The sequence below is a fragment of the Opisthocomus hoazin genome, chromosome 3 (assembly GCF_030867145.1).
Source record: "Opisthocomus hoazin isolate bOpiHoa1 chromosome 3, bOpiHoa1.hap1, whole genome shotgun sequence".
Lineage (NCBI taxonomy): Eukaryota > Metazoa > Chordata > Aves > Opisthocomiformes > Opisthocomidae > Opisthocomus > Opisthocomus hoazin.
In genome coordinates this window covers 93,577,857-93,605,704 of record NC_134416.1, presented here as the reverse complement: position 1 = coordinate 93,605,704, position 27,848 = coordinate 93,577,857, and the positions used below count along the sequence as shown (strand labels likewise).

The 27,848-nt window shown below is 39.8% G+C and overlaps 1 protein-coding gene across 3 annotated transcripts in view; it reads left to right on the top strand.

The window, feature by feature from the left end:
• Nucleotides 1-27,848, top strand: part of CDKAL1 (CDKAL1 threonylcarbamoyladenosine tRNA methylthiotransferase) — a 426,501-nt gene that overhangs the window by 152,159 nt on the left and 246,494 nt on the right. For all 3 annotated transcript variants that reach the window (XM_075417076.1, XM_009941257.2, XM_075417078.1), the window contains one exon: nucleotides 12,018-12,138. In XM_075417076.1, the coding sequence (XP_075273191.1) occupies nucleotides 12,018-12,138 (121 nt within the window). The remainder of the gene's footprint in view (nucleotides 1-12,017; nucleotides 12,139-27,848) is intronic.

Genomic DNA, 27,848 nt, shown 5'->3' with positions numbered 1-27,848 from the left:
GTATGAAATACAAAGGGATTTCTTTTCGCTTTATGTCTCAGTCTTAAGGGCGTTGTCAGGAAACTGTCTTCAGAACAGTGTCATTCTGCTGGTTCAAGAGATGGTTTCAAGAAGTAGATCTCTATGGCAGTATTTACCTCATCTGTCTGAAAACAGCGTATTTGCCAGTTCCCAACTTTCCATTGAGATAATTCTCTTAAACACTTTTTACGTGACTTTACATTTTCATCCTTCTTCATCAGCAAATGAAAAAGGATGCTCATGTGTTTTATCACACTAACAGCCAGAAGAGGGAGAGAATTTTTAAGAGACCCTGTGATGTCTCATTTTTATACCACTCTGACGTATCATGAGTCTTATGGAATTTTGAAAATTCCTAATTGTCAGGTAAACTGTCATTTCCAGAAGTGATCTGTAATAACTGTGCAGTATTTGTATACAGGTCACGTCTGATGAATATTTATACTGTGTCCCAAGATGTATTTTAACTAGAGGCATCTTCAGGTACTTTGATATTGTATCTTATAATCTGAAACCTCTGTACTGCCTACTAGAAGCTAAACAAATCAATGCGATCTCGGCCTCAGAATTAGGTTTCTCAAAGTGACGGCCACAATCGTGTAGCCAGAGTGTGTCAGTCTTTCTAATATACAGAGCAAGGCTCTGATTTAACAGTTTAGTAAACTTTGCTTCATCTGCACGTTACTCAAATTGCAAGACTGGATTACAGCAATTTTTACATCATTGAGAGGTGCCCATTTCCACTGGTGTGCCTAGTCTCCCAGTAACATGTTATGATGATACAGTATGTTGGGAAAGTATTGCTAAGGAGTTACAGTGTCTGTGAGCTAGGAGAAAACAGGGTTATAATTAATGTGTCTTCCATCATTAAGTAAAATTTCTGTACAGAATTTAAAAGCTGTTCGGGCTATCTAGTATGTCCCAATACGATAAAGTTTTGTCTTTGATGGGAACCATAGAATGTCTTTATGGCAATTGCTCAAATCAGCATTTCATGAACCACTTTAAAAGCTGTCTTTAAAAAAAACATACAGTGTGTGCACAAGCTTGAATACAAACAATTTACAGAAGGCAAGATAATACATTCTGTAATTTAAAGGAGAAACTTTAACTGCTTAATGTAGAAATTCTTTTACTGGTTTTTAATTTATGCTTGCAGAAATTTGGGTCTTTTCCCCCCTCCCTTTGTAGACATGCTAGCTCTCAAATCCCATGTGGTTAAAGCTTTCTCGAGGTGGGAGGTGTGGAACCAGAGTGTTTGTGTACAGTCTGCTTTTAGCTCGGGCCTTAGGGAGATGGGGGACACAGGCTGAACTGAGTTTAGTCCATATTGTGTCTGTCTAACGCTTTCACAAAACATGGTTTTACAATGGGTCATTAGACCTGATTGTAAAAAACAACCAAAGGAAATTACTTCAGGGTTGAGCCTTTTATACTTCACGTAACCTTTCTTGATTTCAGTCACGTTGACCTGTCTGGTGAAGTTGCCCATCCATTCCCAGTTTAAACATTAACCAATATTTACTAACTGTTAAATTGTCCTCCTGTGGTTAGTAATTATGGATTGTTGATAGCTGCAGTGTCAGTCTGTATGAAAATGAGCAGATAAATGGTACCTGTATTATATATGGGCTGAAGTATAGAATTTGTGCTGGATTGCCTACCTGAGAGTGAGAGAGCATGTGTGTATATGTATGTGTATGAATGCTAGCATATTAAGTAGTATTTGTATGTGCTCTTTGATTTCATTGTAATCTGCTGAGAACAGTAGATAAAATACTCTGTTTTCAATTTCTGCTTGCGGGAAGAGTAGCCTTGACTTAAGAAGCTGATGACAAGCCAAATGAAGAATATAAATCGGAGGAGTCAGGAGCAACTTTTTGAGGAAAGCTATCATTTGGCTCCCAGTCAGGGAAGGGGCTGTGCCGAAGCGCGGCCTGAGCAGGGTCAGAGGGAGGGGAGCGACCTCACTGAGACCCTGTTTCTCTTTCTGTGTCCTTTGGAAGGACGTTAGAAAGGGGGGGACAGTTTTGGATGGGTTATTTTATTTATTCCACTGTGTGGTGGCGTGACCTCGGCTGGCTGCCAGTCCCGCACCCAGCCGCTCTCTTCCTCCCCCTTCTCCACGGGACAGGGGAGAAAAGGAGATGGAGAAGCTCGTGGGTCACGATGGGGACAGGGAGATCACTCACCAGTTACCGTCACGGGCAAAACAAACTTCCACTTGGGGAAAATTAATTTAATTTATTGCCGATTAAAAATAGAGTAGGATTGTGAGAAACGAAGAGAGAAAACTATAAACCTACCTTCCCCCCACCCCGCTTCCTCCCAGGCTCAGCTTCACTCCTTCATCCCTGACTCCTCTGCCTCCTCCCCCGGAGCAGCACGGGGGGGACAGGGACAAGGGGGCTGCGGTCAGCCCCGACCAGCCCCTCTCTGCCATGGCTGCCTCCCCACGCTGTCCCCTGCCCCGGCCTGGGGCCTCCCGCGGCCTGCCGTCCTCCGGGCACTGCCCGGCGTGGGGCCCCTCTGCGGGCGCCGGCCTGCGGAGCCGTCTGCTCCTGCGTGGGTCCCCGGGGGCTGCCGGAACCCCTGCTCCTGCGTGGGTCCCCGGGGGCTGCCGGAACCCCTGCTCCTGCGTGGGTCCCCAGGGGCTGCGGCTTCCTCCGCAGGGTGTGTGGGGACGGCCGCTCTCGCCGGGCTCTTCCCAGGGGGCCACAGGGGAGCCTCTGCCCGGGTGTCTGGGGCACCTCCTCCCTGTCCGCTCGCCTCCGGGCCACTTCTCACCTTTTCCCTCGCTGCCAGGCAGTGCTTTGCCCTTCATCACACCGGCTTTCCCCGAGGCCCCTGGCCATGCCCTGCGGCGAGGCCCTTGGAGCTGGCTGGAACCAGCTGTGCCCGGCGGCGGGCAGCCATGGCTGCTCCTCACAGGGGCCGCCATGCTGCTCCATTGCTGCCAGACCCTCACCACGGGCCCCCGCGAGCACTGCTACCTCCGTGACAGTGTCTCTTGGCAGTAGAATTGCCTGCTAAACTGGGTTTGTTTGGAAAGTAAAGGTACTGCCGGCAAAAATGACGCCAGGGGCTGTCTGTGTTGGAGCCTGAGGAAGGTGGAGGGGTTGAAATCCGGGTTTCAGTAGGCGATGTGCAGAACTACTGCTTGTCAGTACCTTGGTGGAATGACCGTGGTTAACAGATTCAGCACCACCCGCTGCTACGTGCTAATCGCTGGAGTTAACAGCGTAGTGCGGTAAATGTCACCCCATGCCCCTTCCTTGTGTCCAGGGGTTGGAAGTTTCGGAGCTATTCCCATTTAAACAAAAATAATTATAGATTTTTGTTGTCATCTAAGAAAACGGATTTATGTGTGGAAAAAGTGTCGTTACCAAAACCAGTAACAATTTTTTCCTTCTGTTAATTTGAGAACCACTTTGTCAACAAGCACTGGCTTACGAAGGACCTGACTTGAAGGTGTCCTGCCTTACAGGTTTTAAATGACGGGGTTGTCATTCAGCCGAGGGTGCAGCGAGAGCACCGGCTTGCATTTTGGTTACCTGCTTCTGACCGCTTAGGAGAAGCGTGAAGTACTGAAGGAGTGAGTTCAAAATAGTAACAGCATTATCTGTACCAGTATCAGTTCTGGGAGTTCACCTTTGTAGACTGTAATTTAAAGAAAACAGTACAGCACAATGAGGAATATGCAGTAATTATAGAGAAACTACTTCTGCAAAGACGGATTTTAATTGCTTTTGTAAAACATCAATAATTGTGCAACTCAAGATAAAAATCTTACCTTCTGGGGCAAGAGATTTCCACTGCCATCAATTGGTTTCTGTTCTTACACCAATGTTTACTGCCCTTTTTGCTGTGCCTGTTCAAATGCTTTTGAGCCAGCAGTGACTATCAGGTGTGTGACGATCCGGGACTGTAGGTAGATTTTGTAATTATTTTTCTAGTATTTTATTTACATTTATATTTTTTTCTATTGTAGCTATTTCATTGATTTGGCTTAGAAAACTGTTAGGACTGACCATCCCTGTTAGGACTGTTGTTGTTATGGCTTTTTTTTGTAAGTAGTTCACAGAAACTGAATAGAAGCTAAATTTTGCTGCAGAAGAAGAAAACAAGCAGTGGAGGGGAAACAAACTGAAAATCTGTATAGCAAAATTGTGATTGCTCATTGTTAAATTAGCATGTGATGTGCGTGGAAAAGATGCCTGTTCTTCCAGACCAACACGTGCTCTTTTCCCAACCTTTAATGAATGACCGTCTTACAGCATCCCTATTTTTCTGCCTTATTCAAATTGGTTCAACGCAGCTGGGTTTAGTTCTGTTAAAGAATCCTCACGGCTCGTAAATGCAAAAAGTACCTTGTTCAGACCAGTGCAATTAGTTATCTGTAGGAGGAGTGCAAATAGATGGCAAAGGAGCAGAGATGAAAGTAAAAGCTTACTTTTGCATACGGCGGTAGGTTCAGCTCAGCATTTCACTCTAAGGGGAAAGTTGTTCTCTTCAACCTGCACACCTCAAAACATCGGACAAGGTACTTGTCCTGCTGCAGCTGGCTCTGACAGTCCACCCTTCAGCACTTCCCTTCCTCAGAACACAGCCCCTTTCATCTGATTCAAAACTTCCTTTCCTTGAAAGTCCTCCAGAATCTCCTGAGGTTTTGAGCAGCATCCTTGATCCTGATAAAATGCATTTCTTCAGAGAGGTGAGGACAGAAGGTCACGGGAACTCTTCCTGTAGTCGGTTTCTAGTATTGTCCTTCTGAGCTGTCGAATTGTAGCCAGCATTTTAAGTTCACAGCAGATTTAGCTTTTAGTCACTTTTTCAGAAAGACAACAACATCACATGATCTCAAAATAAGTTGGGTGAAGCTATTGAATCCTGAAAAAAAAAAAGTATTGCCTTAATAGGACATTTCAAGTGCCTTTGTTGTGAGAGAGGAAAGTACTGCGGATATGTCAAAAATGTTCTTGAATACTTACACATACATTCTTTATTTAATTCTATGAAATTTTTATATGAACAGAAATTCCTTGTTAATAGTTATCTGATTTTCTTTTTTCCTTATTGCACTCTACCGTTTTAGTGCTTACAGATATTGTTATGGTTGAAGGACACATTGCAGAAATACCAAGAATAAAGAGGTATTGTAGGTTTAATGGAGAGAACGTGATGTATGAATTTTAGCAGTCTGGGCCACTTAGCTTTTTTGTGGAGTTTGTGAACTGCCTCACTGTGTTTAATATCTTAGTTTTGAAATGACATAAAACGAATTTTAAAAAGACCCTGTCTTCACCTGTGTGACAGTCATATTCTGGAGTCTTCTGAAACAATTGTTGTTGGATTCTAATTCCGAGTGCAAGGCTTAGTAGATGCATGTATTTCAAGCTAGTAAGATATGTGCTGTATGTTTAGTAATATCTGCCCCGTCTCGGAAGGTTTTTTGAGTTGGTACAGGGTGGAAGGCAATCTTTTTATGAAAGAGTTCTGAATTGCAGAGGCTGGTTCAAGCATACCACCTGCTCCCAGCAGCCTGAGGGGCCTGGTTGCCTGGCCCAGGGCATGCTTTGTCCTGCGGTGCTGTGACACACTGGGACAGATCAGTAATTCTGACAGCATTAGTCCGAGTTCTTCCCTGTCTTGTAATGGATTCAGTTCCTGCCTACACCAGCTGAAGGAGCAGTTTGACTGTTACACAGCATCCCCACCTTTGCTCACCTAGGAGTAATTTATATTGGTTGCTTGGCCAGGAGCAGGGCATGTATCTTTCGGTTAGGTTTGGCTTTTCTTTGCTCCCTGTATTTACTTAGGCCAGCAGATCCCACGGGTGACATCAGGGATGCCTTCCCTATGTAGCTAACGTGCTGCTGGCCAGCTGGGGTTGGTTTGTGCAGGAGCATTCGCACAGCACAACCCGAAGCTGGTTAGTGTCGTCGTGTCTGCGCCTGCGTGTGTCTGGCAGCACGCGATTGCTCTGGGGAGCTCGGGGATTCCTTTGCAGTCAGTCATGTCTGCTGCGGGACAGCTTGTTTGTGCTGCAGGGCAGGGACAAGAGATGGGAGAGGAGCTTGGGGTTTGTCCTTGCTACACGTGGGCTGCTTCCATCAGAGGTAGACCGGGGCTCAAGCTCTAAGCCTGCGTGTCCACTGCGAGCTCACCAAGCCTGGGTTTAAAGCACCTCCAAATTGAAGAGGTTTGAGCTTGAATATAAGCAACAGTCCAGGTTAGCTGTACAGCGTGTTAGGCAATTTGTGTTCCATCCTTACATTTCAGATGCTATTTTTTCTGTTAGTCCTGACAGAAGATCCAAAATAACTTGTTTAGGAGGTTGGTTTTTGCCAGCAGTTACAGAGTTAGAAGAATATAACTCTGGAAATAAATCCAATATTAAAATTTTGTAATAGCTCCTGATTTGCCTCTTCTGCCTTTACAGATATTTTTTTTTTATGTGAGCTTCTTAGGCTCTCTTTTCTCTTTAATATGTTCTTCACTGTTTTTGTTACTTTCACTTAAATTTGCTAATTCCTTTCACCTTTTATATGTACTTATATCCTGTATATATCCTCCTTTCAGTCTTTATCACTGCTTTTGTGGTTCTTTACACTTCTTCCTTTTGTTTTTCTATGGGGAAATTTTCTACTTTGTTTTCCCTTCATATGGCTTTGCCTTCCATAGCTACACAGCTCCCATATGCCGTTTTTTCCAGTGTTAGCGTTAAGGAAAGGAAGCACTGTGTTCCTTAAGAAGTGAATAATGGTGGAAGGAAATGTGTGCACGTGGACATGAAATTGTGCTTAATGCTTTTCCCTGAAGATGCTGGAGGACATCAGACAGGTTGATGAGAGACAGCTGGGCAGTATCGAATGCTACGTTGGCAGCCCTGTTGTGGGGAAAAAAGCATCTTTCAGGAAATGGTGAATAACCTCTAAGTATAACGATGTAACTGGGAAGGGGAAAGAATGGGTAACAGAACGAGCTGAAAACAATAGAAATTGTTGCTGCCAAGGCTGGGATTTCCTGCATCTTTGAGGATTTTCTTTAAGCTCATGTTTTTGAGCTGCTTGAGATACCTGCACTGAACTTTGAAGCTAACAGCTGAGAAACACGGCTGTGTGTCTGGCTGGCAGGGGTGTTTCAGTGGCGTGCTGCGTAGCTCCAGCGAGATGTGCGGTGGTGGGGAGGGACCCTCAGTGGATGCCCTCTTGCATCTTTGAAGCAGACGTTATTTCCCAGCAGCTGCTGAGGGGTGCCAGCCTGTGGACTGAGTGAAGCTGGCTATTTCTGAAATACAGTGGGTCGATTAATGTCTGTTAGGCATTTACAACACTGATAGGCAGTTGTTAAAGTTAGCTGAAGATGACTAAGCCAGGCCACCTCCCCCTCGCTTGTCCTTGTATCAAGCTAGCAAAATACCAGTCCAAATTAAATCTGTTTGCTCTAATATCATTAACGTGCTTCTGTGGGTCTAGGTCACAGGGGTCTGACAATAGCCTGGGGTTCACAGCACATTTAATGTTGTTGTAACCTTGCAGCAAAGAAATTCTATTACCAGTTCCCTTCATGTATTTACATTTCAAGATCAGGCATTCTCTGTCGCGCTCCTGAAGCACGTACATCTATTAAAGGTATATGTACATGCTATTAATATTATGTTGCTTTTTTGTATCCTTTTTAACAAGTGAAAATGCCTTGAAAATATTTTAATTCTGCACACTGGTTTATCAAACTGACACATATGAAAGCCATTTTTTAGACTAACAATAGGATTTAATGTCCTGATTAATTCATTCCAACCTCATCCTCTCTGCAAACAATGCCAAGTAATGTGAATTGCATCTACTGACTTGCATGTAAAGATGAGTTTAATTTTCAAAAGCCAGTACTGAAAACTACAGAGCTCTGATTCATTTGAAATTGTTTCTGTCTTGATTTCATTTACACTTGCTGTGAGTGATTCTGCTTTATAAGCTTCCTCACTGGTCTTGGTTAATTATCTATTAATTGGTGAAAAGCTGCTCTAAAGTATGACATAAACTGCTAATTAGCCTTCTCAGTTTAATAGAATTTTATCTGCTGGTGGACTGTGTGGAAGTAGAAAATTTACCTTTATGGCAGAAGAGGTTGATAGGACTAGAATGTTTAGACTCTCAGATACAACCTGACTAGATCTGTTTGTCATTAAGCTGTATTTCAAAGCTTGCATCTTCCAGTGAGCCATCAAAAAAGGAGTAGTTTTCATGTGATATCTGAGATGGGACAACAGATAATAGCTTTAAACTAAAAGAGGGTAGATTTGAACTGGATCTAAGGGAGAAATTCTTTACAGTGAGGGTGGTGAAATACTGGAACAGGCTGCCCAGAGAGGTGGGAGATGCCCCATCCCTGGAAGCATTCAAGGCCAGGCTGGACGTGTCTCTGAGCTACCTGGTGTAGTTAAAGATGTCCCTGCTCATTGCGGGGAGGGGTGGGCTAGATGACCTTCCAATTCAAACAGTTCTATGGTTCTGTGATAGAGCACTCATTGCAATGGAAGTGTAACTGCGGTTAACTCAGTTTTCAAGAATGTTTTTGTACCAAACTTAAAAAAAGGGAAAGAAAACAAGCAAACAAACAAAAGACTACTTTCAAGTTTGGGACACATGTTTTGCTTAGTTAAGTTGTTATCCAACCTGTAAAGTGAGAGAGAAGGTAACTTAATCAGATAAAATGCTTTAGAAGTAAAACTTGATTGCAATGTTTTGCCCCATTCTAAGCTTGGAAAGGAGATCATAAACAAGATTTAAAATTACTGCTTTCGCTGTTATGCTTGATGTTGGTGTGGGCTTAGTAATGCTGCTTAGGCAGTTTAAAGAAAAACTTACTTAGCCTTTTTCGTATTGAAGACAACAAAATATTTATTTTTAAGTTTTCTTGAAATAAGTGTGGGGAAAAAAAGATCTACAGGATGTGAAAAAGTATGATTCAGTGTTTGTCAAGTTACGTTTTATTAATAGCAACAATGCTGTAAACAGATGCTTTAGTGATTACTTAAAATGAAACAAAATAATCCTTGTATGGGGTAGGGATTTAAGGTCACAAATACTGTAACTGAGGGCTTTTTTCTTTTTTTTTCCTTATTTTTCTTTTTGCTTTTTTCTTTTTTTAAATGGAGTTCTTAAGTGTGCCTGCAGCACACACAAATCACTATAGCTGGATATGCATGTGCTGCTTGCTTTCTGGAAGCATTAAACATTAAACTCTGCTAAAACTCGTCTCCCTACTGCTTTTTTTTAGCCTCTGGTGTCTGAAGTTAAAAAGTACAGGGATATTGTCATTCCTGAGTGCCACACAGGTCTTGCAAGCCTCATACTAACTGGAGCTTTAGTGTTGTTCAGTAGGAATGTGGGGAAAACTGTGGCCATACGTCACGTGAAAATAAGCTGCCGTATTTGATTGCCAGGCCAGAGATTTCCCGAGCTCGGGCACGAGGTTGGGGTGGCCGTTAGCGTTCAGTAGATCACGTGGGAGGTGGTCACAGAGCTGGGGTTTCTTTCCTGAATTGAGAAAGTCTCTGAGGGTAAGAGAGGCTAGGTTTTACGCTCCCTAGCAAGTTATATTATATGTGCAAGTGTCCTAAGTTCTTCCACCCCCTGCAATGTATGTGGTAACCTGCCTAGCATCTGAAAGACAAACTCTGTGAGAAAGGTAGAAATAGTACTTACGGTTAGCAAGATTTTGTCGACTACCGTAGTGTTATGTTTTTTCCCTGTTTTCCTAAGAAAACATGGATTATAAAGTTGTGCCTCCTGCACAAGTCTGTCATTATCTCCATTTCCCTCCCTTTTTACTATTTTTTAGACTTTTGACAAATTTCAAACAGATTTGTTTTGTAGTCTTAAAGATATTCTTTTTCCAGAAGTTCCGTGAAAATGTTTGCCTCTGATGAATGCTCCCAGTATGAGAAAGGGAGAGCTCATGCTGTTTGTTGCGAGGATGCGTGTTCAGAGGAGCTCGCACCTCACCGATTCTGCACTCCGAGATGTTACTGGTTGGGGGGACAGGTTTTGTGGCTTGGTGGTTTTGTTTCATTTTTTTAAACTTCAGAATGGTGGTTTGACACCGATGCTAAATGTATGAATTTTAAATTTTGGGTAGCTTGTTGTTATGTTGTTAGGATGGTGTTAAGAAAACTGTAAAACATTCCACTATATTTTCAGCCATAAATCCAAATACAGTTTTAATACGGTAATGCAATTGAAAATTAAAAAAATGGATAAAACAATTTATTCCAAATAAACCACAGTATTAGGAAATGCAAAAAAGGATTGTTCTTTGCTTGTGGCTTAATTTTTATGCCTACCATAATGCAATCACTCTTGTTATACAAGTAAATAAAATGGTGCCATGCTTGCAACTCCTTAATGAAGTACCACATTGGCAAATAACTGATTCTATTGTGAGACAAAGGTATTGCTGTTATCGTCATGAAAAGGTAGAACAGAATGATTTAGCAAATGTTAATAGTACAACTACCATATTACTAAATTCACAGCAGGATGTAATCAAATTTTTGTCAAATGCAACTACAAAAATAATGCCTTTTAATTCCTGTTGACGTTATGATGTCTCCTTTTACTATTAACTGTTATGATATCAGGCCAGTCCTGCTCACTTCTTCATGAGTTCACATTTTTGAGAATTTTCATATATCTTAAAAAGCCTGAGAAAGATGGTATGCCAGAAGTAGTTGTTGATTTCTGGGCTGTTGTTGCTGTATCACAGAAGTAAATTCAGAGTATGAATGGTGCATTACTAAAAAAATTAATAAATGACATTTCAAAACAGGTAGTGGAGAAATAGTTTAACTGATGGATGAATTAGTTTTGTAAATAGCTGTTGGTAATTAAAGTTAGGAGATTTGGCTGAACATGGCTTCTAATTGATCTGAACTGGTTATCTACTCTGCTGTGCTAGATGTAGCTCAGGCAGCACTTCATAGCTTCATGCTTTCCTTTCTTCCCCTGCCCTTTTCCTTTTTAAGGTAGATTTTTTGTGTTTCCTGAAGTATCTGACAGATTGTAGCTCTAGTTTCGTGTACTATCAGAGTGTTCTGACTTCAGCAGATACAAGCTTTCCCTCTTTCCTCCACTCCAAGTAGTGGTTAATTTCCACCTCTTTTCGGGTACTTAGCATTAGCCTTCCCGTGCTGTCTCTTCTCTGCCTATTTTAGGCTTTACAGAATAAATGATACAAGTCTTAAAAGTTTATAAATCGGTCACGTTTTACACTGCCTGCTGCAATAATATATACTTAATTGTTTTTATTCTTCATTGTTAGATCTTGCTTCTGGACTTGACGTGGTATGACTGATGTACTGTCCTAGGCAGCTGGTGATAGTATTTGTGTTTTACTCTCTGAATATTGCTGGCTCAGGAAAGGAGTTGTGAGGCAGTTTTCTGACCTGCAGTCTCCTGGATGTGGGAGGAATATGCATAAATCTTGGGAGTCAGCTTAACCCCGAACTTGCTATCAGGATGTGCTTCACAGCACTTTCCCTCAGACTTACACAGTCATGTAACTTTGACTGAAATGTACTGGTTCTCCATCTAATAAGCTAAAAATATTTAGTACTTTGTTACCTACTGATTTAGGTTTGAATGAAATTTTGTGGAAAAATATTTTAAACCTGCCATACGACTTAAGTATTGCTTTGTTGATACTTGTTTGAGAATCTGTAAATGAAACTACTTAGATCATTTTAATTGAGTAAACCAGAAAATGGAAGTGTGAAAAGATAATTGGATGAAATAACTCGTTCATTTTAACATGATTTATTTTACCTGTTAGTGTCTCTTTTTAAATGCTCCACCTGGTAGAAATAAATTGTTACATCTCATTCTCATTTTTAATCTTTGAAGTATAACACTACTTGTGAGGAAGAGAAAATCATAACAAATATGATGAGACTTGTGCTTTGTCTTAATTATATTTTTGTGCTTCATTTGAAGGTCATTCTGTGAGACTGCTGGGTCAGAAGAAGGATAATGGAAAACGTTTGGGGGGAGCACGACTGGATTTGCCAAAGATTAGGAAGAATCCACTGATAGAAATAATTTCCATCAATACAGGGTAAGAATTTTCCAAACTTATGAAAGTTTATCTCTTTCTACAGGCCTGGTATATTACTCCCAAGTTACACAGAAGGAGCAGAATGACCACTTTTAAATGGTAAAAGATTTTAGATGGCATTCTTTCTGGAAAACAGATTCCTACTTTTTGGGGTAGAAGATTTCCGCTGCTCCAGCGCTACATACAGTCATGCAGTCCTCTTTGTACATTCATCTAACTCTATCTCAAAAGTGAAAGTCCTAAAAAAATTGGAGAAGAAAAAGGTATTTAGAGTTGTTTTTTCTTGTGCTCTTTTGCATTCTAAGAAGGAAGTTGTGGAACGTGGTTAGTAACTCATTAAGATCTGTGAATATAATTAAGATCTGTAAACACCTGATTGTCAGCCCAGGTGTTTTGATGGCTAAATTATATAGTTATTTGCTTCTTGCCCCTCTAATATGTTTGTAAAAAGTTATCATGCTTATATTTCAGCCTTTTCTTTGTTTGAATAAGCTACCCTCTGTCTATCAAGCAAATCTGGATGCCCATTTCTCCATAAGACTGCAAGCGTTTTTCTGTTCTGCGTTTCTGCTTTGAGGAATTCTATTTTAATTTTCCTTCCCTCGGTGCTTTCTTTTTCTTCAATCCACTTGGTCATCTCCCATTTGCTCAGTTTCGTAAAAAAAAACGAAATAAACAAAAAAGCCCATGCAAGTCCTTTTGTGATTTTCCCATCTTCTCCAGCTTATGCAGTAAGTTCCCAGGTGGTAAAATATAAAATGCATTGCCCTAGGCATCCCACGTAGGTGTGAACTGACTGCCTAGAGGAAAAAAAAAAAAAGTGGCAAAAAACCCCGTGTTTTGTAAAAGAGTTTTGCTGCTATTCCCTTTCTTACTTCCTTGTCTGTAAGTAATCTTGCCTTCATAATTTGCTGTAGAACCTAGTGTGCTGTTTAGGTCAGAATACCAATTCAAGGCTTACTGTAGTTACTTTTTTTTCCTCTGACTTCTGGTAATCATCTGGCTGACATTTTGTCATATTGCTGAATTAGAATACCTTTTCAAACTGCAGTTTCATCTATTGGTTGTTTCTGAAGTCTGGATAGGAGCTCTTTTGGTGCAGTTACTTTAAGTGATCTAATTTTTTTCCCTTATTATCTTTCCTGTCCACATCTTGTTTGTGCCCATGTGATTAAAATCATTTTAATGATTAAAAATAAGCAAAGTATTCTTTTTACATTTGATTGCGTCTAATTTTCAGGTGGTATAATATTTTCTTTTCCGTTAATATTTATCACAATCTAATGTGGTATTATCTTTCTAGTTGTAAATGTTTCAGGGATGCAAACTGATTGAGCCATGGTCGTGTTTACATGTCTTTTGATTTGTAGTAGTGCATTTAAGATGGTAGAATGTATTGCTGTTTCCAATACCAGGTTATTACTAGCCTAATTATGGAGGTTAATACAAGCAGGGTACACTTGGCAGTAGGTGGCTGATGAGAGTAACAGCCCTTTGAATACATTCTTATTTTGAATGTATGTATTTTCATACTGGGTTTAAAGAAATTTTTTTCAAAGTTGATCAAATTACAGACAGTTAACATCTCTCTAATATGTTACCTTTGGAAAGCCTTTTATTTAGAACCTGATAGTTTACAAACACAAATTACTTTGCTTAGTAGTTATTGATGTTCTTAATATGTATCGAGAATATGTATTTTATACCATAGGATAATCTAAAAAGTACTAGAAACCACAAAAATCTATGTATTTCATGGAGAATAGAGTCAAATATGACTTTGTAAGACCAGAGTATTCTGAAAACCTCTAACAAACGAGTCAGTTGTGTAAGACATCTAAATTAACTAATGTCCCATTCGGTGTGATATTGCACGCTCAAGGAATCCTGTCTTTCTTGAAATACAGGTTATGGTGTTTTCCTGTCCTTCTCTTCCCCTATCCCCGCCCCAGTCTCTCCACCTGTGTATTACAGATGACTTTTTTGGTTACTATTCTGGATTTAAAAACTAAAGCTTAGCTTTGGAAAGCAGCAGTGCTCAGCAGTTTCTGCAAATGTAAAAATAGAATCAGTGAAGAATAAGACATAGTGAGTATTACTTATTGTGACTTGACTGTGTTTGTTTTATCAGCTTTGCCTTAGTAGTCTGGCTATGGCAATTTTTAGTACCAACACCACATTTGATCTGAGCTGTTTTTTCTGTGTAATGACTGGAGAAGGCTTCGAAGATTAGTTTTTGGTACAGTGCTCTTCATTGAGAGATAAATTTGGATCAGACTAGAAGGTCTAAAAATAGTAAGAAATACTTAGTTAAAAATAGTGATTTCCTCTTTGGAAGTGTATTTGCCTGATGCTGTTGAGCGATAGTGTGCGGGAGCAGCACGAGCAGGGCAGCTCCTTGAGGGAGGACCAGGAGGGACCCAAGGGTGCCACCAGCAGAGGCAGTGCCCGCACCAGTGGTACGGCCTGAGCACGGTGGGCAAAACTGGGGGGTGGTGGTAGGTCCCATGACAGATGATCAACCAGGGCCTGGGTCTTGTCCAGGGGTTCCTGTCAGGAAGAAAAGGAAATGAGCTGGAGACAGGAATGGGGAGAAGGCTACACGTAACACAGGTCTGAGGTCTATCCTGGAGATGAGTACAGGGCTGGAGGCATGGTGTTTAAGCTCAGGGCAGGCCTGGGGACACAGGCCTGGGCTTAACTGGAGCTCCTGGCCTAGAGGAGGCTGGTGGAGATAGCAGCTGAGGCTGGTCGGGTCAGTTGGGGCCTCATGGTGCCCACAGGACTATGACAGGTGGTGGTAGATTGCCAGTTACACCTGAGGTCTGAATGAACTCTTGCCCTTTTCTGTAATTCAATGGTGGAAGATAAGTCTTGTTGGAGAATGTGTATCCCTCAGCCCAAAGCGCCGGAGTCTTTGATGGCTCACGCTAACCCCTTTCCCTCTCCAGTAGTACGAATACCTTTATGTATGTGGACATCTGCCAGCTGGAACTATTCCTCTGAGAATTCAGTTTATTTTTGTGGGTCTTCAAACATGCTGATTGTTAACATATCGCTCATTCTTGTACAGTAGAGTCTGAGAAGGCGAGTGCAACTGAAATGCAACACTGTAGAATATTATTTGTTTCTTAGCTCAAGACACTGTCAAATTCTCTTCAGTATTTTTGACTTCGGGCTTCTTGCTTGGGATTCCTTCTTCTCAAACACAGAGGACAAAAAAAAGTTCCTGTCCTGATGGGTTCTTTCCCTGTATAACAGTGAGCTTTCTCCTGACTTTCCCATGCACAAATTCACGCCTACATATGCATATGCACACATCCCTCTGTGTTTTTTTTTTTTTCCCTGGACTGCTGCTGTACGTGAGCCTTCTCAGCTGTTCCTTTGCATGAATCAAATCTGTCCTATCAAGGGGCAAACATACTGTGTCTCCACTCGAGTATGCAGTCTGTAATAATAATAAAAAAAAGATAATGTTGTGCCCTTAAAGAGACCTGGTTCTTACTCAATGTTTGGCTTTTTTCCAGAAGTGATAGGCAGTTTTTTCTACTGTCAGTTTTGGTTGCTCTGAGGTTTGCTGTTTTCTCATTTAGAAATCCAAGGTATCTTTATCTGTTTAATTTACCATGGCAGTTAGTGGTTTCTGTCAACAGACTGTGAGAAAACCTTCCGTCGTAGGAGTAAAGTGTTTCAGGGTTTCCAAGTATGTTTGCAGAGGCTATGGTGAGTACCAGAGTAGGGGCACAAGAGACTTACCAGACTTCTTTGACATACAAAGATAACGTTAGTGAATCTTGATTTTTCCATGTGCCAAACACAAAAGAAATCTTTACAATCCTAGTATCCTGTACAAGCTGTAGATTGACCTCTGTAATTTTTTCCCTAAGGATTAAGTGACCCTTTCTTCCTGTATTGCTTGCTTTCTCTGTTACCACTTAGAAAACATTTTTCAATATTTTTCAAATCAATTATTTTTTTTTCTATAGAATAGGCAGTTAATAAAAATCAGTTCCCACAGAGATTGGATAGTTGTCTTAGTATCTAGGAAGTTCTGTGGTGATATTAGTGGATCTGAACCTAGAAACAGTGATTTGTTCCTGTCCTCCAAAATTATTTTCTGCTTTGAATTAAGGGCATTTGGTTCGATCTCTTTCACTTTTCTTTATGTCCTAAGCATGTATTGTACAGGTCATCTTCATCTATGTAATAGTAGTAGCATAGCATATGAAATGCTGTTTGGAGAAAAGGCATAAAGTTGTTTACTCATTTCCTAATGTTATTATTCCATCTGTTAGTTTTTGAAGTAAGAAGGATAAATGTTCTCAAATCCATTTTCCATTACAGCTTCATTTTGGTCTAGGGAAAAATCTTGTCTCCTTGTGATCTAATCTTCGTTAGTGCCAGTCTTATAACCTGTGTAGCCACTTACACAGCTATTCTTAATGGGATCAAGACTTGGTCTTCCACCTTTTAATTAGGTAATTCTGTATGCTGAAGTCTCCGCTTTCTAGCTTAGACTAGTACTTACTGACGTATCTGTGTTGTTGGCATGGCCTGAGCTCCCTCATAGTTGCTACTATATCTGTGGGTCTACCTTTGAAATGCTTGGTGCATTCACATCAGCTCTGACTCCTTCATAACTGGGATGAGTTTTCTGGAGGCGCCATCTTGAAACCATGTAAAAATATCTTTGATTGCTCAGGGAAGGATGTTGTGTCTTAAATATGAGAGTTTGTAAGGTCATTGCCCTCCTGTGCTTAAATTAGTGGGATATTTCAGTAATAGTCTCATTAGTTCAGCAGAAGAACCACTATTTCTTTGTGTTTCTGTGTTTACTGATGTGAACTCAAATTGCTTCCCTCATACAATGTTATCTTTAGATAAAAATACGGAGAGAGGTGGAAAATGGAAATCTTTCTGGCATGCGAAAAACTGGATTGCCTGCTGTTTGACAGTGATAGACTTGGGTTTTTGGCAACTGCTTATGTACTTTTGTCTATCCAACTATGCCACAATGTTTTCAACATTTCTGTCTTCTCCTAAAATATTGCTGTCCCCATCTTAAATGAATAACCAGTCAGGTTGCCCAGGGAGGTTGTGGAGTCATCTTCTCTGGAGATATTCAAGACCCGCCTGGACAAGGTCCTGTGCAGCCTGCTGTAGGTGACCCTGCTTCGGCAGGGGGGTTGGACTGGATGACCCACAGAGGTCCCTTCCAACCCCTACCATGCTGTGATTCTGTGAATTACAAATCTTTTCATATTTTATAAAAATCCTTCACTGAATACTTACAAGGATGAATTCCATATCTTCAATTTACTTGATTTAGTTTGTTCGTGAATAGCATACAGATTTTCTATGTTTTAACGTTTAACTTTTCAGGATACTCATGTAAGTGACACTGCAGTTGAAAGAAGATTTTTAATTTAGAATGCAACATGAATATATGTTTTGATGTGCATTCAATATTATGCCTAGAGAGGCAAAATAGTATTTCTTCTGATTTTAATAATATAGTTATTATATAATTACATATTATTTTACCACACATTATATTTACTTTTACTTGAATTCAAGATAAACGTTTAGAGCAAATTCCCCAGGAAATATGAAGTGATACAATTACTTTGACCCTACCTTGGCTTATAATATTTAAATGGACACTTTTCATAACTATTTAGCTCAAACATCTGTGACATGTCACAGCCTATCATGTCAGTTACCCTCAGAAAAACAAGAAGGTAGAAAGTCTGCAGCAATAGGGTATGTGTTTTTGAAAGCAAACCGCTGCATTAGGCTTTTTTGTTTACATTTTAATTAATATTTGCATGTACATATATTTAGATTCTATCTATACCATATACTAAGCATGTATTTCAGCCATGCATGTACCAGGTATCAATCTGTTCTGCTTTGGCATGCTTTACAAAATAATTTACAGAATGAAAATGATTAATTTCACAGTTGTGTGTATCTATGTGGAAGGAATTTTAATAATAAAATCTGAAAAGCTAGTATTCCAAAGCTTGCAGAAACCACACTGCTGTAACAGAGGGAAAAGGAAAACCCATTGTTTACAACAGAAAGTTTTCACAGTCTACTGTTTTGCCTAAGGTCTCTTTCCACTGCAACTTACTGTAACTCACATCCAAGGTCATTATTTCCTAATTAGATATTTAAATGGCATATTGATGACAGTCTCTGAAAGATTGCTTTTTTCAGTTATTACTGATTTCTTGCAGTTATAATCACATTTGAAGAATGGAATATATAATTACCTATAACGGTCTGCTAAACAATCTCTAGGTGCTACATGGTAAAAATTTCACTGAGAACATGGAGAAAATGTGTTGTTTATCATAAAGAGAGGATACATCGGTGTGGCTCACATTCTCATCTTACCAACTGTTGTGCTTGTAGTCATTTCTGTTCTCTGTGTCTCTGTCTTGTTCTGTGTCCCCATTGCTGAGAACATGCCTGCTCACCTATGCTTCCTCACGTAGAGTAAGTGAGAAGTATTGCATTTTACTAGTTAGTTTTCTTGGGAAGCCTATGTAGAAAAGTAATTTAAGAAAGCAGAAAAGAAAGTAGTTGGATTTGGGCCAGGAGAGAACTGTTTCCTCCTTTCAGAGTAGCTTGATTTCTGTCTTCCCCAAGCATCAAAGGTTGCAACAGCTGATTCTCTAGGGTAGACTTGTAGTTCCTTCAGTGCCAAAAAACCCCAGCCTCTAGTGTCCATTAATGGGAATTGTTCATTGAAATCAACAGCTGAGGGCAGGAGGAGTTCCCCCTTTGGGGCAACTTGGAGGTGCCAATTGGTGGAGGCACCTGTGGTCCTCTTCATTCCTCAGTGGTATTAGGCCTGGTCGACTTTGTTGGGCTGTCTGGAGTTTAGTATAATAAATTCCCTTCTGCTGCTGGGAAGGTGGGAGCTGTTGATGTCCTCAATTTATCTTCATGTTGCACATGGTAGTTCTGCCACTTAAGCTGATCTGTATTATAAAAGATTGCGTTGATGAGTAGTGAATCTGTTATAGATCTTCCAGAACAAATGTTTTCTACCATGCTAACCTGAAAGGAAGATAACTTCAAAGTCAAGATGATCCCTCAGAAAGAGAGAGAAGTTTATACACAAAAAATTTACTACATACCCATATTCATTATGTAATTAGGGTATAAACTTTTCACAAAGTTTTTGCCTGAAAGAAGATTTTTTTTTCTTATGCTTTGTGACTATTGTCTTTCAGCTTTGCATGCATCTTCATGATTTCTGCCAGTGTTACTTTCTTTATGATACTGCTTCTTTCCCATTTTTAGAGGCTTTGCTGCTTGAACTCATTACTTTGAACTTCAACTTCATCCATGTGATTTGAAGTACAGAACTTATGAAACACTTTAGCTACAACATCTGAATTTCTCTATGTCATGCTGTTTTAATTTAATGACAAAGTAATCCCAAACTGGGCTTCTGTACTTTCCCTATAGGGATTAGAGCATGTTCCCATGCCAAGAGTCATTTTGAGAGAAGAAATTTTTTAAAAGTTCAAAGGGCCTTTAAAGGACCTTTTCACTGTTATGGCAGGTACCTGCCGTTGTGACATCATTTGTGGTATGACTTGAAGACTAGTATTCCTTTCTCAGGTTGTATTTTTCATTGCTGTTGTTAAATGCTGTTTGAATGGATCTAGGATGAGCTTGTTTTTAACGAACAGCATACGTTGTGACCTATTCCAAGAAATGTTCAGCCAGTCCTTCATAAAGTTTACTGACATATGACACCTAAGAATTATTCCAGTAATTAGTTGTTTTTCTGGCTTTATTCTGCCGTTCAAAATAACATACAAAGGTAATTCCATGCTATCTGACAATACTGCCAACTGTACTGTAACATATTTTTCATTCCCCTGTTCTTATGATGATGGATTTTGTGCCTGTTTCTTCAATGGAGCAATTCGCTGGCATGTCAAAGTGAATTGGCCTCTAATCTGCTTCATCCTCTTGGCTCTTTATGTAGTCCAGTCATATGCTGTTCACATGCAGTGAGGTTTTTCAGTGGAGTCTGGAGGTGCATGTTAGGAAAGTTCAGTTCTTTGCCATAAGTAAAAATCATTTTGACACATTGTACACACCAAGCATTACTGGCCTTGAATTCTTGCTGTGCAGTGTTTTGTGTTCATGCTATTTCAGTTTCTGAGAAATGAGATACTGTTTAAGTACACATAAATTCTACAGCTATTTTCTCTGGTTCGTGAAAGCTTTCTCTTTTGAGTCTGCTGAATGACTTCTGCATTGAGTTAGAAGAAAATAGTTTGTTTTGGTTGTTTCCACTTTCACACATTTGCCTCCCTTAGATTATTTCTTCCCAGTCTCACAAATTTTAACTTTTTTTACATTTAGTGCCATCATGAATTTAAAATTTCCATCAAACCTTGTTCTTATATATTTTGGTACATTTCCTTTTGCTTCTGTGCATCTCATCTTCAGAAAATTCACCATTTCACAATTCATGTAGAAGATTCAGGAAGACTCATAAAAGTTGCCAGAAATCACTGTGCAGTTCTCTGAACTCCAGAACACCACACAACTTGCAAGTTAGTGAGAAAAACAGCAATAATCACATGCTCCAACTGCGTCATCTTATTAAAACTTTGGGCAGCTTCAGGCATACTTGTGCTCCTTCGTCACTAGGTGGCTTCCCACACTGCACAGTTCTGGTACTCTGTTAACCCGAGAGGATGATCACCAGAATTTAACACAATCTCCAATATGCAAGTTAAACTATCTGGGGAGAAGGTTCTGGGGGGGGAAACAAGCTTGATTTCGTTTTGTGTAGCTATGATATAGCTTCCTGCAGTTTCAGGTGATTCCTTTCAGTGCTGCATTCCTGATTATTTTGAAGATTGGTTCAGAAAATGAGACAGCTTTAACATACAGGACCCTGCTTACAGGTTAGCACACAACATTGTAAGGCAACTGCCTGCCTGCTCGGCAGATGCTTAAGTACAGAAGTGGTTCTGGATCACACAACAAGCTATGTGTTCTAGTCTGCCTGAATGAGAGGAGATCGTTTGGAAGTTGTTTGCAACTTCCATATATCCGTGGTTCTGACATCAGTATGCTTTCTGAGGTTGGAGATAAATTCCTCCTTGTTGAGAGGAGCATTCATTTGCGTCCCTTCTCTTAACACCCACATACGTGTTTCCTGAGGGAAGTCTGGACAGAATCCTGAAAAACATTTTATTAATTTCTCAGATTACAGTAAATACTGAGAAATAACCTCATTTGTCATACTTACAATTGATATTGTGTTGCCTTCAGTCCCAGCTTTTCACATGAAAAAACCCAAAACTACAAAAACAAGACAAGCACTAGAGAAGCTATTGTTTTTTAAAAAAACTGCTGTGCTGAATGTTAGTGTGAGAAATGGCTGTGTTTTTACACTTTTACTCATAATTCTGGGGGGTTTAATGGTCTGTTTTAAAGTGTTATACAACTTAAGTGTTCAAAGTTAGGTGCCCATGTCTTTACTACTCATTAGCAGAATCTGATAACTTTTAGTTGCCTGGTGATAACAACCTCTTTTGCTAGTGTTGGTATGGCTTCTTAAATGTGAACAAAAATGAAAACAACTTGGCAAAGGGTCTGATTGAAGTGTCTCTTGTATGCTTTTAGGTCAAGGTGGAATTTATTTTGGAGATCTGACAGGGAAGTGTGTGAAGGGATATGTGGAAAGAAGAAGAGGAATTGAGAAACTTCTGTTTGAATTTGTTCTTAGACTTAACCTAGAGATAATTTTAATGGAAAAATAGTTTTTCCTGAATAAGATGGGTGGGCTCCAGAAGATGAATAGTTTGCATTATCTAGAAAAATACATGAAGTTTTTACAGTATTCTCATTGACTTGTGTGAATTCATAAGATTTGAAAAATAAGAGAGGCATAGGGCATTTTAACTGTGATCATTAGTATGTGACATAAGAACATAATCACTGAAGTAAAGGTACTTCAAAAAAAAAACACCCAAACAAATAATAACTGAAAAGTTGAATATTAACATTGTGCTCGGCAGATAACATAGGTGTATACAAAATCCAGTGTAACATTTTCCAAGATTATTAATATTATTTCAAGTATTTTGTATGTGATAGTATCTTTCTTTAGATGGCTTCTTTATGCGAGGAAGAAAAAACTCGAAATACACTGTATTTCTGATATTTATGCTAAAGTTCAAATAAGCTGTGAGTTTTTAACCTGTTGGCTTACAAAGTCCTTATTTTTATGGTAATTTACATGATCACTGTTATAATTGCACAGTATGTTCCCTTACCCGTTTGTATAGCAGATAAATTTCAAAATTTCAAGTCACCCCAAAAATCTGACTTTTTCTTGTTAAAAATTGAAAATATTTGTGTTACTATTATTGAAGAGTCTCACAATTTGCATGTTTTTCTGCATTATTATTCATAACTCATTCTTGAAATGTGATATAATTAAAAAAACAGATTCCTAATTGTAAAAAAAAATTACAATGAAGTGATAGTTTTATTTGCACTTCATATAGTCTAATAAAATGTAAAATGCTTAGAGCAAGTTTCTGTGCTCCTCCTCATTTTGCTTTTACTCCAAGATACACGTTAGAGGAGTTAGCATTTGTACCAAGAACAAATATTTCAAGAGAGGCACTTGAAGGGTCCCTTACCCCCAGTTGTGGAGTTTAGGCAATAAAATTGTAAATTTTTGTGAACACACACTTTTTCTCCAGCAGGGTGGCTTAATAAAAAGTTGTTGAAATACTAACTTTAAATTTTCTTTGACTAGTTGTTTTAGCTTTTCCATTGCACCAAGACTAATCTTACCCAATAAATCAGATCTATATTTTACGAAGTATCTGCTAGTGCAAATGAAATTGAACTCCTGAGTTTCTGGTCCCTTCAGGATTAGCGTATTTCTCTGCAGGTTGCTGCTTTAGGAACTGAGGGTACTCAGTAGATCCCCGAAACTCATATAAAGGAGGTGGATCCTTCAGCCTCCGTTTAATCTGTTCTTTTTCCTTTGGCTTTATTTCCGTCTTCAGGGACTCGTCGTCCTGTATAGCGAGAACGTGAATCCAGATGGAACACCCCCGGCAAGGTGTGCTTGTGTGATGAAAAGTGGAACTGTCTGTGCGCACACGCGCGATGCCTGTTCATCTCCTTTCTTGCAGACACAGCTGCAAGTGTGGAGGCTGCTGCTTTCCTGTTTGGGTATCATTGCCCAGGAGTCGAGAAATCAGGCTCAAACCAGGCTGTCCTGTAGGTGGGGTTGTGTCAGCGTCACCTAAAACAGGGTTTATCCTTACAAATGGAGTTTAGTTGTCTGGCTTTTTGGAGGTAGTGAGAAATTTCCTCTGCCGTTGATATAGTTGGTTTTGATTTCAGGAAAAAGAATAGTTGTTATTGGAGGGGTGGTCGTAAGAAGTGAAAATTCAGTTTTTTTCTCTTTTGGTTGTGATTAGTTACAATGATCTGTTACTCTCTTCAGAATTACTATTGGTTGCCCCTTTTTATGGAGGATTTCAGCCAATACATCAGGAATGCTTCAGGACTTTAGGTCTTTATTCTGCATCTTGAATACACTGAATGAAGCGGAGGAAGATGCCTAAAAGAATGCTTTGTGCTATTAGGAATATGGTTAACAGCTTTTCCCCTGAAACCTAATATCACCCACTGATGTGATCATACGTGTTTAGGTAAGGACAAAACTTACTGTAAGATTAGCCTGAAATATGAAACACGATTGCATACATCTCATTACCTTGTTTAAAATGTGCAAAGCACACATTTTTAAGCCTTGTTTTCTCCAGTCAAAGTACATGGTAAACATGAGCCAGCAATGTGCCCTTGTGGCAAAGGTAGCAGACAGCCTCCTGGGCTGCCCTCAGCAGAGCATCTGCTGCAGATGGAGGGAGGTGGTCCTTCCCCTCTGCTCAGCACTGGTGAGACACACCTGAGGTGCTGGGTCCGGTGCTGGGCTCCCCGGTACAAGAGAGTCATGGACTTACTGGAGCAGGTCCACTGAAGGGCCGTGAAGGTGATTGATGGCTTGGAGCATCGCACATACAAGGAGAGACTGGGAGCTGGGACTGTTCAGCCTGGAGAAGAGCAGGCTCAGGGGCATCTTCTCAATGTGTAGAAATACCTGGTGTGGGGGGGGAGTCAAGAGGATGGAACTAGGCTCTTCTCAGTGGTGCCCAGGGATGGGACAAGAGGTAATGGGCACAAATTGAAATACAAGAAATTTTATTTAAACATAAGAAAAAACTTTTTTGCAGTAGAGGTGACTGAACACTGGAACAGGGGTTGCCCGGAGAGGGTGTGGAGTCTCCATCCTTGGTGATACTCAGAAGCTGTCTGGGCAAGGTACTGGGCAACCTGCTGTAGTTGCCGCTGCATTGAGCAGTGGAGGGTTGGAGTAGATGATCTCCAGAGGTCCTTTCCCACCTCAGCCACTCTGTGATTGTGTGATATTTAAATAAATACAAACAGCAACAGAAAACCCCACAAGGATTTAGAGACAAACACAGTGGATGTTAGTGCAGTTGGTTAATACTGGTGGAGACCTTCACACCAGAGGTGGTGCGGTTTGACGCTTTAAACTGGAATACCCTAACCTAAGGGTTCCCCATCCCATGCAGAATGCATCCCCATTTCCTGTGCAATCCTGTAGGCCTGTTCAGCCTCAGGAGAGAGGAACTCTATTTCCAAATTCCTTGCCTGCTAGGCAGAGTGAAATATTCCCACTGGAAATACACACCCTAAGCTTCTGTCTCTGCAACTTAGCGCATTGAATTTCATCAGCTTGGTTTACAAGAAGACTTCAATCCTTTTTTTTTTTTTTTTTTCAAGATTTCTTTTCCTGAATTCCTCCTGCAAAACATATGGCTTTTACTTTTCCGAAAGTAATCGTACAGAATTTTGGGTTTAGAGTTTTTCTTCAAGACCTTTGATGAGAAGTAGTGGTTTTAGCTTTTTTTTTTCCTTTTTTCTGGTAGGGATTTTGTTGATATGTGTGTGGACTTTGTGAAAAGGAGCTATTTAAGCAAAGGTCAAGTACAAAATTGTCACTCATCACATGCTTATCTAGCTTATTTTTAAACTAATACACAAGTGTCTAAGTATCACATGGTCTTTCTTGCATTGCAGACTGGTGCCAGACTTGGTGTCTTCTCTGTTTTTAAGAGATAAATGTCTAGTGTTTTTTGTTTTTAGTGAGTATTTTTGTGAGTCATGTATATCATATAATGTTGCTTTGCTTCTGAAGTTTAGTTATTTTGCAGAAGGTAAATGAGTCTCCACGTTTTAGCTTGGTATTAGGCTAAAAGCTGCAGCTGGGGAATGTTTACTGAAGGGTTTGTTTAGTCATTCACATTCCTGTGTTCCAACAGTTTGTTTTAGATCATTTGTAAAAGACCTTAAAGAACAACTCCCTTTACTATTGCTGTAGAGGTTTTGTCCTTGCAAGTTAGGCTTTTTTGATTGATTTTATTATTATTATTATTATTTATTTTCCCTTTCCAAAACTATACATCAATTACTCTTCTAAATAGCAGGTAGGAGCAAAATAGTATACTGATTTAATATAACTAGTCGGATACATAGTGAAACTTTGGTACATTGTATGGAAACAGTGCTGAAACACAACCAGCCAAAGCAGATCTGTGTATTTGCTTTATACTTGTGTAAGGAGAAATGCATCTTAATGAGAGAGTAAGACTTGCTCTGTCAGTTAACTATTAAAATACTGGGAACAAGATTTTTTTCAATGCTAACCGTTTTTGTTTCATTAGCTATATTTTAGATTTTGTGGGTGTTTTTGTTTATTACAAAGCCATTTTCCTTTCAGGATATTTAGCTGCATAATTGGTCCAGTTTATAATATCTTCTGCAAAATAAGAAGAAGACTTGGTGTTTCTGATGATTTTAGTAGAATGGATTTAATACATAATGCTTACCAGACTTAAACAGGAATATATTCTTGACAAAGCAATGGGTACCTGATTTATGTATATTCTTTTAAATAGCACTTATTGCAAATTAATGTCTTGTAAAGGTAACGTAGTTATACTTAACTCCACTTAGAACTCTTGTATCTGCTGTCCTCCTGCTCTTCTTTCTTTAGGAGTATCTAGGATTTGTCTTAGGTATGTGTTCAACATTTAATGAATATTGTTGGATATTATATGTTTATTTTTTTTCTTGTGCAGTTAATATGTGGATAAAAGCAGTGGTCCCTTTTAAAATGAAATTGTGACAGTAATACCATACATGCTCGGTAAACACAGTGGCTTTTTTTATATTAGTCTAGATCGACTGAATGGCTTTATTTTCCAAAAGGAATAAATGCTTTTCTGCAAAACAAAGTGTAAAGAGAGACCTATCTCCGTCGAGTCTGGTGAGACTAGAAGCTTGGTCCTACAGTTTGTATAAACTGCCTTAGACATGAGCACACACCACAGTTTATTGCACATCTGTTCACTGAGGGACTTTTCTTTGTTGGTTATACAGTACACTCAGGCTTTTTTCCCCTCATCAATTTCTTTTATATGTGGTGCAGGTGTGTTTGCAGAGGAGAGTTTAGGATTCTTAAGTGAATTCAAGTTAAGTGAATCGCAAATTTAGATGTGGCTAGATAGAACTCAGAACAAAACTAACAAATTTCACCTTTTTTATGAAGATTTGTTTACAATTTGGGTTGATTTGAACATTTCAAAGGAATATGGAGAATCACAAATATACTCCACATGGGGCTAAATTACAGGCTTTGCATGATTGCTACCAGTATGACTCTATATGAAGCTTCAAGGCATATTGATTAATGATGCACAAAGGCAAAGGCTGGCAGGAAACAAAAGTGCAATTTTAAATGGCAGTTCACAGCTCCATGGACATGGAAGAATGCCCATACACCCACTTTCTTTGTGTCCAGTGTATGGATACAGTGCCCCTGCCCTGTATTCTTTTGTCCTATGGAGGAACATGATGAAAGTGGAAACTGAATTTGCACAGAATTGATATTTCTTTGGTCATCTCTGCAATCAGAGTGTTCTGATTTTCTTTTTTTCTGTGAACTCTTGGCTGGCTGTAGCTCCAATAGCATCCTTGGGAATATTTTCTTCATGACTGGCTACTGGTTATCTGCTCTAAAAAATCTGCCATACTTGCTTCTCTATTAGTGTTGGCCCTCAAAGCGCAGTGGTGTGCTGATGGACAGCACGTGAGTATCACGTTAGTATCACACTCTAAATGTATTGATAGCAAATGGAACAAAAAATATTAAATATTGATGCTGTTCGTGGTATCTTTCATTTAATGTTCTTCTCTGGTTCTCCTGGTACAGGCCAGACTTGGTTCTTCTCTGCATTGATTTCTCTCTTGATTTTGTTTTTTTTTCCCCCTTTTTTGATTTTTCTTTTTCTTGCCCCTGTGGTTGAATCTAAGCTTCCTGTGGTGCTGGAAGCATGCTGTGCTTCTTGTGCATATGCCTTGTACACATATGTACACACACATTTATCCATGTAGACACGCGTAATCCTGCAGCAGAGCAAGTCTTTGGGCTCTAGACAGGAATAGTGGTGGTGCTGGGTTCCAGCGTCTCAGAGACGAGGTCAGCTGTGGTGCAGCCTGTCACAGTACTTGACCACTGTCATAGTAAAATACTTTCTTCAGTCTTATCG